Consider the following 15851-nt stretch of genomic DNA (forward strand, 5'->3'; position numbering starts at 1 on the left):
TTTTTATTTTAAAATTTATATTTATTTTAAAACTTATATATAAAAAATATATAAAAATAAATTAAAAAAATATAAATTATAAAAAAATATAAAAACTTATATATAAAATTTAATTTATAAGTTAATTTAAATAAAAGTATTAAATAAAAAAAATACTAGTTTAATTTATTTATATAAATTATCTAATTACATATATATAAAAGGTCCTGTCCTTGACTTTATTACTAGATAACCAAGTTCTTTAATAATATCTTTTATTAACAGAAGTAGCTCGCTATCTGCACCGACCAAGTTTTCGCTTAACATAGACTTGAGAGTCATGGCCTGCAGTTCCTTCTGAAGCTTCAGAGACATCCCGTATTCGCTCTCTATCCTCTGGCGACTTCTCACCAGCGGTGGCGTTCCAGCAGTGTTGATACCACTGCTAAAAGGTAGTATTTTGGAAAATTTCTGGAATGCCGCCTCGCCAGCAGATATAAGCATGGGTATGTTGTGCCAAATGCTAAATACACTAGCGGGCAGGTTCTGCGCCATCTGCATAGCCACACTTGGGAATGTGCTGGGTCGACCCATGGGGCTGTCTACGAGTTATTTTGTGTGCCTCATCATCCAATTCATAGTGCTCCATACCTATAAAGACGACCAATGGCCTTTTTGGATCAAGGATCTCGCGACATCGAATAAGAGTGTTGAGAAGATAAATCGTACCAGCACGGTGGCATGCTAACGCGACATGTTCTATCTGTAAATGTGCCAGAAGGCGAGGCACTAATTCGACCCATGTATTGACTCTCTGAGGGAGAGGACTGCGGTTGAATGTCCTAACCCCGGCCTGCATGGAGCAAGTACTTTAGTCCATAGGGGCTGAAGAAACGGTGTTGCAAGAGAGACTTACCTATCCACAACCAGAACCCGGACGCCCAGCTTCTCTGCGATGGCGTGCATCCAGACACTCAGATAGCGCGATGCGAACATTCCTGGGATGAACAAAATTGTCCTATAATGTGTGCCATCGTCATCTTGTTTCTTAGTACACCCAACATCTGCGTAGCTAACTTGTAGCTCGCCATGATCGGCTGTGGCGGGTAGTATGAACCGCCGATGGAACCGGCCTTGTGCAAGATACTCTACAGCGCTCGACGATGGAGCGTCGCTAGCGGACTCTGGGCCTATCGTTGCCATGGCACTGAATTCAAAGCGATGTAGTAGATTGTTGTAGAACGAGAATTGAATACTGCTAGACTTCTTACGGAGAATTCACAGATCTAGACATTCCGGGGGATTTACTAGGAATCAAAAGATCCGTCGTGGCAGCAGAAATGAAGGATTGTGGGATCTCTGCTAAACAAAGTCGGCATTTACTTGACCAGGGGGCAATGCAAAATGCTAGATGGGGGGTAAAAAAATGAAATAAATGAAAATGACATCTGTATTAATGTCAAAATGAATATGTATCTTAGTGTACACGCATCAAGCTGTTCAAATCACTGGCACAACACTAAGGTTGTCATAAAATGGCTTGTTCATAGTAGTGTGCATTTAAGCCATATAATCCTGATCTTGTAATTCCGGATCCTGAAGTGGCAGATCCTGCGATATTACAACCTGAATACGTGGAATAACCCGCATACCGCACCCCCGCTATCTATTTCTCTTCTCGTACACAAGAGCAGAATTACAAAAATAATTACCTGTAGAGCTTCAGAGCTTCGACTTTGGTCATTGCAGTCATTTGCGAATTCCTCCGAAGCCTCAATATATTGGTTGATAGCATTGGCTGGATAAATAATGAATTCAATCCGCTTGGAATAAGCTATTGCATCTCTTCAATATCTGGCACGTGGAGCTTCCTCTTTCTGAAAATTTCTAGCTATCCTTAGCCTAGTTATTTAGGTTAATTGACCTGAGTAATCTGTACACATTAGCACGCTAGGAATATTGGCGTGGCTTGGAATCAAGCAAGGGGTTGATCTATCGACTATATAGATCTATACCTGCATTTCATTCTCTATTCCGCATTAATACTGTGGGATTAATATTCTGCAATAACCTTCTCATCCAGAGTTATGACCGCGCCTTTATCATATAGATAATCAAATGCTCACCGCTTGAATCTTAGCAAGGCTTAGATGTCGATAGTAGAGACCGCATTAAACAATTCGCCCCCTCTTGGAAAATAAAAAAATATAAAAGCTATCAAAACGCTATATCAGTATTCTGAAGTTCCCTACCGACCTGAAACTTTCACCTCACTCTGGGCCGCTGCTCTGAAGTTTCCTCCCTAAACTCCCACTTGCATTGTTTCCGCACTGCAGTCCATCCTCATCTTCTCTAGCAGGTCTCTCAGCACTTGACTCTTTGTCGTCTCGTACGCCTCCTGTATACCCTCTTTTGATATATCAAAAGGCTTTCCTGTGACGTTTGTCACCCACCTACCCACCAAACGCTCGGCGTCTACACTTGAGATGTGAGTTTCCAGCACGTGGCGGAACGCGGGCATTGTAGGAAGCAGTAGAGTGCTGTGAAAGGGCACATCGACTCCCTCTAAGGGAACTGTGGCTACGCCGCGTTTCAACTTTATCCGTGTTCTAGATGATCCAAGAGTCATTTTGTGAACCTCAGCCACTGCAATGCTTATCATGGCGTCGAGGCCGACATCGTCCAGAATGTTGTTGCTGGCTACGTTGTGAGTAGTAGGCGCTTTCCCGCTTGCAAGCTGTTCAATAACAGTTGATAGACATGCCAGCGCTTTCAGTGAACCTGTTGCGACGTATTGTTGTGTTTCAATGTTATAATTAACAACTTCCAGTAACTCGCCAGTTGCTGCGGCAACTTGACTGGTAATGCGGCGCATTATCGTAGTATCAATATGACTGCAGCTAATTCTGGACGGGTTAATGGCCACCATGCCGAATTGAGAGTGACCCTGGACATCTCGTGTCACGGCTGAGTTCATAAGGATGGCCCGAAGAAAGGTGATGTACAGAAGCGTCTCAAACGGCGCGACTTGACCTATAGTGCTAACAGCGGTATACTCCCCTAAGGAGTGTCCGGCGAATAAAGCGTTGTCTTTGATAAGGCCTTTGCTCTGGAGGTATTGGTACTGAGCATGCCCATTGATGGTCAGCGCTGGTTGCGCAAAGAGGGTGCTGAACAACAGTCCGTCGCTGTGCTGGAAGACGTATTTGGTGCTGTGCTCATTGATATCGCCCAGGACTTGCTGTGTATGTCCATCATGCTCCACCGTGATATCCATGTAGTTCTTTCTGATGGCTTGGCCGAGGCGTCCTCCAAAGTAGACGGTGATCTGTTTGGGATTGCTTCTGACAATGTCGCTGATCCGGAAGCCTATGTGAATGTAGGTCAGTATTTGTCAGCATTAACAAATGCTCTTGGTGATGAAGTTACCATAAGTCTGCGAGTAGAATTGATCTGCCCTGTCCCATACATTCCGAGCTACATCACAGCTGGCATAGAGATCCATACCCATGCCTACTTTCTGACTGCCCTGCCCAGTAAACAGGTAGGCCGTCTCTATCTGATCTACGACAGCCTCGCCGCTGACGACCTTGATACCCGTGACAGTGTTGCTCGCTTCAAAAAATAATACGCGAAGGCCTTGCTTCATTGCCACATGATCTACGGTGACCCTGACGGTCTCTCCAGGGAGTAGCATACTCAAAAACGAGATCTTATACGACCTCATGCGGATCCGCTCGCTGCACCCCGCTGCTCTCTCAACCAGCTCCCGCACGGCTGCACTAATCCACATTCCATGGGTGATGGTGCCAGGAAGTCCAGCATATTTGGCAAATGGAAGTGATGTGTGGATGGGATTAAAGTCGCCTGACGCCCGTGAGTAGGCTGAGTTGCTGCTTGGAGCCGTAAATTCGAGCCTATCTTGCAACCCCAGCCGCTGTGCATGTTCGAGATGTTGTTTGTTGTCTGCTGGATGGGCGTGGCGTCGGCAATACTCCAGGGGCGGGCTGCTGCTGCTTGTGCTCTGGCGTCGTTGCCGGTGACGGACCTTGCCTACTATCCGTTTGTCTCCTTGGTCGTATATGGTCCCCCACGTCTGTATGTGACTATCAGAGACAGTAGAAGCATTTTCATCCAAGTATTCGAGACTTTGCAAATCAAAAACGAGCTCCCGTCCGAGTAAATCGGCACTAACGTCTCTCCAGCGGATCCAATCTTTGCTTTTAAGGACGGCGGCCTTCGAAGGAGTGTCGACATGGACCGTTGACAGGGGCTCCGATTTCTTCTCAAAGCAGACTTTCGAATCTGCGTAGTTATGGCGAAACAAAAACTCCGAGGTAATGCGCACGAACGGGACTTGTGCTTTGGAAATGACGGCATCAACTTGCACAATTCTTCCCATGGACTCGTCCCTGATGGATGTCACTTGGGCGCTACTACTCACAATGTCTCCCTCGGCTAACGATATACTGTCATTCAATACGACGAGTTCGTTAGAGAGATGGAACAGGTTCAAGAACCGGCCATCGACCGCTGGGGCAAAGATAGACTTCATCAACGCTTCCCATCCGACTACCATAGCAAAGTCGATGCTAGCAGTAGAACCACCATGTCCTTTGGGCGACGTGATCTGTCTTGAGGGATGTATACTCTTCTCAAATGCCTCTATGGACTTGATGGTGATAGCCTGCTCCCTCCCCAGGACTGGAGGAATGGGGGATTGATAAAAGCCAGACGGTGACCATGCCAGCACTGAGTGACACATGGAGCCCTCCAGATCTTTACCAAGCCATAATTGACAGTAAAAGTCTTGTAGCCGCTCGTTCTGGCCTTCAATAATCTCATGTATAGGGTGCAAAGGTGTTGTAGGATGATGCGTGAATTTGAACACCATGGGCAAGGTAGCCAGTTCTGCATTCTCCCGGATATGGAATTTCACAATGATGACGCCTTTTTCCTTGCGAATAGTGACAGAGTACTGTGCTGCGTCATCAGATGATGCATTTTTTCCAAGCTCTGTCTCATGGAGAGCCAGCTCTGTGATGTCCCCGTCGCTGGTTTGCGTCACTTCTATGTGTATCCCCTGAACCGGCGCAAGAACTCGACGGATTGGATTGGCAACAAACTTGGCGTCATGGAGGATGTCTCTGGACATAATGAGATCGAAGAGCCAAGTATTGGGGCGACCCGCTAGAGACTGGAACCACTCTTGCTCTTTGGGCAATTGATTGTCCGGGACTGATGATGAGATCCGGAAGTGCAATTTGCCGCCCTCAGGATAAACAGTGCAATGGGGAGGCACCGGTGGTTGTTCCCATGGCATATTGTGAGCCATAGGCTGTATCACACTTAGATTGTTGTCGTAGCTATCCCGGAAGATTCTAGAGATGTGGCCTTTGCGAATTTCATCGAGAATCTGCTGAACTGGTTCGTCGACTATGGTTGAGTATCTTGCTGCAACGGGCCCTTGTAGAATACACGTACGCCCCGCATCTTCGCCGACAACACCAGAGAGATCCTCGGATTGCCATAGAGAGTCCTTCTTAAACCAGTACTCGAAGTCTTCATCAATATCGGGCACAAAAGTCGGAGGCTTCTGGCCAGGGCGCTTACACGCCATGATAAAGTACCGTGCATCCCTGTAGCTTATGACTTTGTCCGCTATCAGATGGCACTGCTTGCAAATCGTGTCGATGCCTTGCAATGGGGTCATCAATTCCAGCTCCAGACCCTTAAAAAGAGATGCCGATTTCGAGACCGAAGCCGGCATGTGGCTGTACATGCGTTTGACGAAATCGAGGGTCAGCTGCATATATCCCTGATCTATCCATCGGCTTTCTTTGGAGACATACAGCAGTCGCACCAGACGCCGCAGCACTTGGGCGTATGTCATGTCTTCAAGGTCTACAGCTTTACCGTCGTCGTTTTGTCCAAACCACACTTTTTGAAAGTCCTTATTTAGCCGCTCTACAATGTATGTTTTCATACCCTTGAGCTTTTCGAGCCGCTTGGCTTTGTCAGTGATGCTGAAAACAATCTCGTCGAGTTCTTTCCACAAGAGAACGCCTCGTGTGGCCAACTTGTGAATCGGTTGTCCCATTTCGCTATTAACGGTGACGATACCTCCACAAGGCTTGATGTAAGATTGATACCAGGACCCCTCGTCATCAATTCCGGGAGCGGCGACGATAGCCTCTTTAGCCCCACGGCTCGTCTTTGCTTCCCTGGCGATCATCATACGGCTGCCGAACAAGACTCCGTCAAAGGGCATGGGAGGTCGGCCAAAGGCTATAGACCAGGCTCCAGAGAGGTACGGGTAGGTGTCTTCTGCACCACCAAAACCACTTCCGGCCAGTAGCACGATATTCGTACATTGGCGGATGCGTCCATACCAGCGGAGCATAGGAACGTGGAAGTCTTCGTACGAGTGATGTCCTCCCCCGCGCCCACCAGTCCACTGCAAGAGTATGGGGAAGTTCTCGTTTGCTTTAGCGATGTCGATGACTTGCTGTATTGCTGTACCCGATCCTGGCTTAAATGATAGGTAGCGTAGACCCATGTCCATGTATTCCTGAGCCACTTCCTGCGAGGGGACCCCTGCTCCAAAAGTGATGCCGTCAATAGGCTGACCCTCAAACCTCAGTTTCCGTATAAGTGGTATCTGCCAGTTCATCTGTTTTGGACTGGCATATATGACGTTGATGCAAATACCGCGACCACAAGGTATGCTCTGAGCAAGTCTGCAAACCGCTTGGGTAAAGTCTGGAGCCGAGTGTAATCCTCCTGCCGCCAACTCGGTGTGGTAACCCGCGTTCATTATTGCGCTCACAAACTCCCATGATACCGTAGTTGGCGTCATGCCGGCTACCATTATAGGCGGTAGCCCTAGAAAACGTGTCATCTTGTTATTGATATGAATGGTGCCATCTGCATGTTTTAACAGACTCGGACCAAATTCCTGCAACCAGCTCTTTGGTGCAGCCGCCACGTGTTGAAAAAGCTCTGCACGGTTGCCATACTCAGCTTTGTTGACCTCATCAGAACTAGCTAGAAGTACTCGCACGCCTGCGCCATCCTTACTTCGATGAAGACAAGACGCAACACCCGAAGTGCCGCCAGGGCCAAAATCGATTATGTGAGTGGCACCCTGGAAGAGAGTTGCTTTGGGCCAATCACAAGGTTCGGATAGCACCATTTGTATCATTTTGGGGATGAGATCAGATGCTTCGCTACTCCGCAAGTCAGCTCCAGTGTTGGAGTGGTATATCGGCAATCTGAGTTTAGATGGTGCCATGTGAATGTGTGCCAGTCTTGTTGTGGCGAGAGCGGCAGCGCGAGCGAGATGAATCGAGTGCAATGGCACAGATGCCTGTAAGAAGCGCAAAGAGAAGACTGGCTTCCGCTTGGACGCTGGGATCCGGGTTTGGTCCAGGTCATTGGGAGCCTTTACCTTACGCAGAGTTGCCGCAAGAGCGCAGAGAGAAAGGGTTGGCCCCGTTACAACGACGTCTAATGGTGCGTTGACGATGCCGATGAATATTTGACCATTCGGTTCAAGTTGGTGGTTCAACTTGGCAATACTGAGGTCGACCTGCTCCTGAGCACATCCAATAATATGCAGCATGGGTGTGCATGATGAGCCTTCGCCATTTGCTATCACTTCTTCTGACACTTTCTGTAGATGCGAAATGGTGAGCTTTGGCGTATGTTCTTGAGCTGCCGATCCCAGGTGGAACAATATCGTCGTTGCTTGAATTAATCCGCTATGGAAATCGTCCCAGTCGGCAACACCCGCCATCGTGGCCGCGACAATGATTCCTGGGCTCTGTCCTGCCATCCCTCGCAAAGAATCTACAACCTGACCTGGAGTCAACCCGAGCTGATCGCAGATAATTGCATAGTTGGCGAATTGAACTAGAGCAGTCAGGAGAAAACTGACTGCTGTCGACTGAAGGTAATCGTTGGATGGGGCTTTGCATATGTCTGGAGCACTCAACCAATGCAAAATATCAAGACCTTGGTCATACTGCCGGAGTGTAGACGCGTCTGATGTGGCCAACAACTCTGATAACGTCCCCGTTGCCGCTTTCACAATAGGCTCAACGATATGTCCATAGTTCACTACCAGAATACGAAGTTCTTCCAGCAGGTCGCCATCACGGCATATTCCTCCGAAGGCCGCATACGTATTTGTGCCACCAGACTCACAAGAGCCTTTGAACAAAGCTGACTTCCTAAATGTGCTCGATGCTGGGCGACCGGCAGCGGCTAATGCTGCCACATATGCTCGTACCATGGCCTGTCGTTTGTTTTGAGAGCTCGTGACTTGTTGGTCGACGAATACATGTATGTTGATTCCTTGTAGAAAGTCGTTCTCAAAGGTCTCTATTAGTTCTTTGATGCACTCGATTTCATGCCGACAGTATGGCGATGCATCTTGAGTCTGTTTCACTAAGAGAGAGAGAAAGGCTAAGACAAGTTCGGGGACAGATTCGGGCCTCTCTGTTTCATTGGTGTTGTTTTCAAGATCGTGTCGAAATGTGGAAATCGCTTGCTGTACAAAGTGACGGTGCGTTTCAGCAACACTCCACTGGTAACGTAGGTCGGCGGTGAAGGCAAGTTCAATAGGCCTCATGAACTCTTCAACATGAATATGTGGTATCCGTCCGCCCAGATCGTCAGTAGAAGTATATTCTACCTCTGAGAACAGTGAATTCGACGACGATGGATCCATGGACGCGGATATATGAAAACTGCTCATCCTAGTGAGAAATGGATATATATCTAAGCAAAAACGTCAATGGCAGTAAAAGGAAGCAGATGAAAATGCTCCTATGGACACTTTGTGTAAAAAACCAAGACTCTAAGACTACGGTATCGACCAGCTACAGCCTGTAGAGTCAGACATTCGGAGACTAACCAAAAGAGGCCCCAGCGGAAACGTATATCACCCCTACCATACACTTTGTACAGAGATTCTGATATTTTGTATTTCAGGGCGTATTTTTTATTTAATTATAAATGGTCATATTGACAACGATGCAGCAGGGATTTACAATGCCTATCTACCGTCAGCTATATTATTAAGGTACAAAGTAACGGTAACTATATAATGTATATATTAACAAGGGGTGCATTTCCATTGTTCAAAAAGGGCCTGATCTAAGCCAATAGAAGGGAATAAAGGATCATTTTCCTCAATCCTTCTGATTGGCGGGTTATTGAATCCCGCATTTGGACCAACGTCGGTCTCGTGAGTGTGCCGAAATCCCGTATTCCTGTAAGCTGTATCTTAGTTCTCATTAGCTTGTAAAGAATATTGGATGCAGATGGTAATAAATTGGCAAGGTTAGGTCATATCTGTAATATAAAGAGTCGCTTGAATGGGATATGCACTCTGTAAACGTGCTGGTCTGAATCCTTTATTCCAGTCAAAGTTGCCGGTGTCATTAGCTAACCCGAATCCTGTGTTTTAGCCACATTCCCCAACCAGTAGTGGACTAGCTGCAATGCAACTACAGCAGCCTTTATCCTAATATTTTAATGATTAGTAAACAAGGTTACAAATTTAGTCCTCATTTTTTAGCTTCAAGTTTAGTAAGTAAAACTAATTTTAGTTTTTAGTTAACTAATAACTAATATAACTAGTTTTAGTCAGGCTAATAATTAATTAAGCTTTAGTTATAGCAGCTGAAAATTAATATTTTAATTAATCTGGTGACTAGTTTAATTAATTATATGCTATTAATAGAAATTTTATTAATATAATAAAATAAAATAAAAATATTATTTTTTAAAAATATTAAAAACGTTATAATAAAATGTTCTTAATTAAAAACATAGAATTTTATATATATATATTAATAATAAATAATAAATTTATAAATTTAAAATTATTAATAATATAAAAATTATTTAAATTAGTAACTAAAACTCTAGCTATTAGTTAATTTTATTTAAAAATCTTTAACTAATTAATTAAAATTTTAGTTTAGTTTTAGTTAAGTTATTAACTAAACTAAACTAAAAAATTAGTTCTAGTTGTATTTTCTTATAACTACCTAATTTGCAACCCTGTTAGTACTCGGAAAGTTGAAAGTGAGAGACTCAACTTAATCCCCATTCTAATCAACCTGCCAAGTAAATAACCTTATTAGAGCTATGAAGGATTAAATCATCCGCTCCATTCCCTCTTTACACAGGATTAAATTAGGCTACAATTTTTATATTTCGCTACCGTCATATAGTCTGCGTTGTACTTGGGTATCGCCCGATATCGATATTGCTTGTTTTGCTCAATGTTCTCAATCGAGCTACTAGACCTGCTCTATTAGAAACAATGACCAAAACATCTGGCGTTGCGATAACCTCTTCCTCTCCGGAAGAGAACGACCATGATGTTGCTCGAACGCTGCTAATTGAGCTCTTGGCGCACCAGTTTTGTTATCCTGTCCAATGGATCGACACTCAAGACTTTATCCTGGGACAATGCAGCACTCAACGCTTGGTCGAGATGGGCCCAGCTAATACCCTAGCTAACATGGCCAAGCGGACTATCGCCCTGAAATACGTTTCCAAAGACACAGCTACCGATCTGTCTCGTGAGTTACTTACGTTTCAACAAAACCTCGACGCTATATCATACAAACAACAACGTATTGAGGTTGAAATTGATGCATCCACATCTCCATCAGATGATGCACCAAAGCCAACTCGCACCGAGGAAGCAGTCTCCAACCCATCTCAGAACACTAGTAATATTCCTGATACTGCGACGGCAGCACCACCAACATATCTATCTGCTGAGATTGAAGACTCGCCCCCCACTACATTTGACATCGTTGCTGCCATAGTTGCTGTTGCCCTTAAGAAGCCTTTGAACAGCTCCAACATGACGCAGTCTATCAAAGTCCTTTGTGCAGGGCGATCAACCTTGCAGAATGAGATTCTTGGTGATCTTGATGCAGAATTCGGGTCATTGTTGCCTGAAGGCGCCGAAGATCTCTCACTAGAGTTGGTCTGCCAGGGCCTACAGTCCAGGCACTCTGGAAAGCTGGGCAAAAAATCAAATTCTCTCATTGATAGGATGACATCGCAGAAGTTACCAGCCTCTTTCCAAGCTTCCGTAGTGCGTAAGCATTTAAAGCAAGCTTGGGGCCTTGGGGCTGGTCGTCAGAATATTATACTCCTACAAGCAGTCAATGAGCAACTGGAGAGCCGATTGAAAGAGGATGAAGCAAAGGCCTTTTTTGATAGCATTGTTGGGAAATATATGAATCAGCACGGCCTGAAGGCCCCTTCCAATGTGTCAGGATCGTCTGCCACTGATGGCGCCCCAGCAATGATTAGTGCAGAAGCCCTTGATCATATAGAAGGAAGGCAGAGAACAGCCTGGATAGAGCAGGCAACACTCTACACTAGGCTTCTGGGTCTCAGCATGCACGAGTCCCAGAATACCATCAACAAGCTTGAACAGCGCATAGTTGAGCTGGAACAGCAGCTTGACGGATGGATGGCGGAGCACGGAGAAGTGTATTCTTTAGGTGTGTTACCCATATTCACACCGCTTAAGACTAGGGTATTCGACTCCTGGTGGAACTGGGCGATGCAAGATCTCTTGCAATTGGTCGCTCTAGCGACTGAGGATGTCAGTCATAGCCAAGAAGAAGATCACGACGACACTCTGGCTCAACTCAGTCAAAGGATAGCCAACAGGACTCATGAAAGGCTTCTCAAGGTTTTGCGATATCTAATCGATACAACGCAAGATGCGCAGGTTGCTGCGGTGCTGCGCGGCGTGCTCTCGCAATGCGAAGCTCGAGCCTGTGCTCCTGCATCAGTACGCTACCCAAGTATCTCCTGGGCTCCAAGCACAGTGGTGGAAATAAATGGAAAGATTTCTTATCGTCAGATTCGGCGACCTCTCGCTGCATATGCTTCCGTGGGCGAGCTTGACCTGCGTCATCTCCAGCTTGGCCGGAAGAGGCCAGAGGGCTGGCAATACAGAGAAGAGCTTTCGTCTACGCTGCGACAAGTACTTGTGGAGTCGAGATATTTAGGGTTATCACTGGCAGAACAAACCGTTCTCGTCACGGGTGCCGGTCCAGGCTCAATCGGCTGCGAGCTTGTGGGACAGCTGTTGGCTGCAGGTGCTGCTGTTGTGCTTACGAGCAGCTCCTACTCCCCAACCATCACAAGATTCTTCCAGGACCTGTACGCCACCCGTGGAGGAAAAGGATCCAAGCTAATCCTTGTTCCGTTTAACCAGGGTAGCGTCCGCGACTTGGCAGCGCTGGCCAAATACATCTACGCTGAGGACGGACTGAACATGGATCTCGACTTTGTGATCCCATTCGCGGCTATATCCGAGAACGGACGTAGTATATCCGATATCGACGCAAAATCAGAGCTTGCTCATCGTTTGATGCTCACAAATACCATCCGTCTGCTGGGGTATATCAAGCAGCAGAAGCAAGACCGGGGTATCATCACGCGGCCCGCCCAGGTAATCGTTCCTCTCTCGCCAAATCATGGTAGTCTGGGCAACGATGGCCTCTATGCAGAGTCAAAACTCGGGCTCGAGAGTCTTTTGAACAAATTCCACTCGGAAGACTGGGCTCAATACCTCCTTGTCTGCGGTGTCATCATTGGATGGACTAGAGGAACAAAGCTAACATCTGATATCGACACAGTTGCACAGGGAATGGAGGAGCGTGGCATGCGAACCTTCTCTCAGGATGAGATGGCTTTCAATATCCTAGCACTCCTAAGTCCACCCATCATCCAGCTGTGCATGGACGAGCCGCTAGTTGCTGATTTCAGTGGAGGCATGGGTCGTTTTCCGAACATCAAAGGCGCCATCAACGACATCCGTAGTGCAATTCAGCAACTCAGCGAAGAGCAGCAAGCCGTAGCCCAGGACTCGGCAGACCGTGAAGGCGATTCGGGCACCAAGACGACTGACGAGCCAGCACAGATCAATCCTGAGTTCCGCTTTCCCCAACTGCCAGAGTGGGAAAGCGATATTCAGCCTCTCACGGCTCAGTTGGAAGGCATGGTAGATCTGGACCGTGTCGTCGTCGTCGCTGGGTTTGGTGAGGTCGGACCTTTCAGTAGTTCGCGAGTCAGGTGGGACATGGAAGTGAATGGACGCCTCTCTCCAGAGTCTTGCATCGAGCTAGCCTGGGCCATGGGCCTGATCAAGGCCCATTCCGGTGTAATAGACGGGCAGCTCTTCTCAGGCTGGCTAGATCAAGAGACTGGGAAGCCTATTTTAGACACAGCAATCCGAGAAAAGTACGAAAGCTACATGTTGGAGCACACTGGCATTCGTTTTATGGAGCAAGTGCGAGGGTCACCTTCGTGGAGTGTTAACGAAGCTCTTCACGAGATTGAGATCACCAGAGACCATGAGCCCTTGGAGGTTAGCCGTGAAACAGCATTACAGCTCAAGCAGGCGCATGGCGATAACATCCATCTGATACCAGTACCGCAAGATGACAGCCGCGTGGAAGTGGTGCTCACCAAGGGGGCCAAGATCATGATTCCTAAGCTCATTGGCACACAACACACTGTCGGCGGCCAGATCCCCGTGGGTTGGGATGCCCGAACATACGGCGTTCCTCAAGATGTCATCAGTCAAGTGGACCGAGTTACTCTCTATGCTCTCGTAGCTGCTGCTGAAGCGCTACAATCCGCTGGTATTGATGACGCACTCGATTTCTACAACCATATCCATGTCGGGGACGTTGCAAATTGCGTTGGATCCGGACTTGGAGGCTCTCATAGCTTCGGTAGTATTTTCAAAGGACGTTATAAAGATGAACCCGTATCTAAAGACGTGCTCTCAGAAGTTTTCATCAATTCTGGTACCGCATGGATCAATATGCTACTTTTATCAGCATCAGGGGCAAACCGAACGCCGGTTGGAGCATGCGCTACGGCCATGGAGTCACTAGACACAGCCTGCGACTTGATTCAAACAGGCAAAGCCAAAGTGTGTCTGGTAGGCGCATTCGATGACATGATGAAAGAGATATCAGATGAATTCGCCAACCTACAGGCAACTATCAACGTGAATCAAGATGTGGCGGCAGGCCGCGAACCCAAGGAGATGAGCCGACCTGCGACTTCAACTCGCGCAGGCTTTGTCGAGTCTGAAGGAGCGGGCATCCAAGTGGTCACATCTGCGAGCGTGGCCTTAAAAATGGGCCTTCCCATCTATAGCATCATTGCAATGAGCTTTATGGCCATGGACAAAGCCGGTCGCTCGATTCCTGCGCCTGGGCGTGGACTCTTGGGTGCCGCGAGACAAACACTGTCACCCAAAGGAGGAGGTTTGGACACCCCCTGGATGAGCATGGCATTCCGTCGTCAGGCGCTCCAGAACCGGCTGAAGCGGATCCAGGAAATGCGTGAGCTTCAAGTTGGCTGCCTTGACCAGGAATTGGCCGATATGGCTGCCTTATCAGACACTCCACAGTCAGTCATTGAGGAGCACCAGACACGACGACTCGCAGATATCGAGCTTGACGTCGAGCGTGATCGCTGCGAGGCACGCAATCGATATGGCAATCAGTTCTGGACGCACGATGAACGCATCTCTCCGATCCGGGGTGCCCTAGCTGTGTGGGGTTTGACTGTGGATGACCTGGATGTCACATCCTTCCACGGTACGTCCACAAAGGCCAACGAAAAGAACGAGGCCGGACTGGTCAATGCACAGTTGCGGCATCTAGGTCGTAAGGAGGGCAATGTCATCCCTGTCGTGTTCCAGAAATCTTTGACTGGCCACTCGAAAGGACCAGCAGGTGCGTGGATGCTGAATGGGTGCATTCAGATGATGCATGACGGACGCATTCCCGGCAATCAGAATGGTGACAACATCGATAGTGATCTGGAACAGTGCGAATACCTCATTTTCCCTAACAAGACGCTAAGTAAACCCAACATGAAGGCGTTTGCTCTGCAATTATTTGGCTTTGGGCAGAAGGGCGGCATGGCTATTGGAGTGCATCCGCGATATCTCTACGCCACAATGCAACGAAGCGAGTTTGAAGAGTACAGCGAGAAAGTACACCAGCGGGAGCGAAAAGCCACGCGCCGATTTCACCATGGCATCTTCACCAACAGTATATTCCGCGCCAAACAAGCTCCGCCTTACGCGCCAGACCAAGAGATGAGTGTCCTTCTTGATCCGACGTTTCGAACAAGTCCGGCATAGCAGTATTTTATGCAAATCTGATTTAAGTTATGCTGAGCATAATTCAGTTTCTCCCATGTACAGGCGTTTCGGATTGACGTACTTTCAGTTAAATTTTATTTATAGCAGTAGATATGCAAAGAATTACTATGTTGATGATTTTTCTCATGGCTCTATATTTAAAGAAATAAATGTCGAACAAGGGAAACGCTAGTTTAATCTGTCTGTGTGGATCATATAATTATATATATATAAGAGGTCCTGTCCCTGATTTTATTATTAAATAATTAAGTTTTATATAATATTTTTTACTATTATTTTTATTTTAACAGGTTATAAGCCTGGATTATAAAATAATAAATAAAATAAAATTATTTTTTTTTATATATTACTTTTTTATTAATTAAAACTTTAATTTTTATATATATAATTTTAATAAGCTATTTTTACTAGTATTAACTAAAAATAATATTAAAATATCTTTTATAATAACTTAAAGTTTTATATTATTAATTTTTTTTATTTAATTTTTTAAATTTTTTTATTTAATTTTTTAAATTAAATTATAATTACTAATTTAATAATAAAATATAAAATAAAATAATAAATAAATATAATTTAAAATTATAATTATTATAATTTATTTTAAAAATTAAATTTATATAAAAAA

General features: G+C 46.0%; 3 protein-coding genes across 3 annotated transcripts; 1 reads left to right on the forward strand and 2 right to left on the reverse strand.

The window, feature by feature from the left end:
• Positions 1-259: 259 nt before the first annotated feature.
• Positions 260-1003, reverse strand: GGI43DRAFT_419560 (uncharacterized protein). Its single transcript, XM_083207701.1, has one exon. The coding sequence runs from the start codon at positions 836-838 to the stop codon at positions 512-514; it is 327 nt and encodes a 108-aa protein (XP_083054918.1). The 5' UTR covers positions 839-1003; the 3' UTR covers positions 260-511.
• A 1278-nt stretch (positions 1004-2281) lies between these two features.
• Positions 2282-8713, reverse strand: GGI43DRAFT_433569 (fatty acid synthase subunit beta dehydratase; the record flags this gene model as incomplete). The annotated part of the gene is made up of 2 exons (XM_083209762.1): positions 2282-3348; positions 3409-8713. The coding sequence occupies 2 exons, from the start codon at positions 8711-8713 to the stop codon at positions 2282-2284; spliced, it is 6372 nt and encodes a 2123-aa protein (XP_083054919.1).
• A 1605-nt stretch (positions 8714-10318) lies between these two features.
• GGI43DRAFT_433570 (fatty acid synthase subunit alpha reductase) lies at positions 10319-15202 on the forward strand (the record flags this gene model as incomplete). The annotated part of the gene is made up of 1 exon (XM_083209763.1): positions 10319-15202. One exon carries the CDS (start codon positions 10319-10321, stop codon positions 15200-15202), a length of 4884 nt encoding a protein of 1627 aa, XP_083054920.1.
• Between the last annotated feature and the right edge of the window lie 649 nt (positions 15203-15851).

The sequence above is a fragment of the Trichoderma evansii genome, assembly GCF_050947405.1.
Source record: "Trichoderma evansii strain SZMC 28006 chromosome Unknown GGI43scaffold_74, whole genome shotgun sequence".
Lineage (NCBI taxonomy): Eukaryota > Fungi > Ascomycota > Sordariomycetes > Hypocreales > Hypocreaceae > Trichoderma > Trichoderma evansii.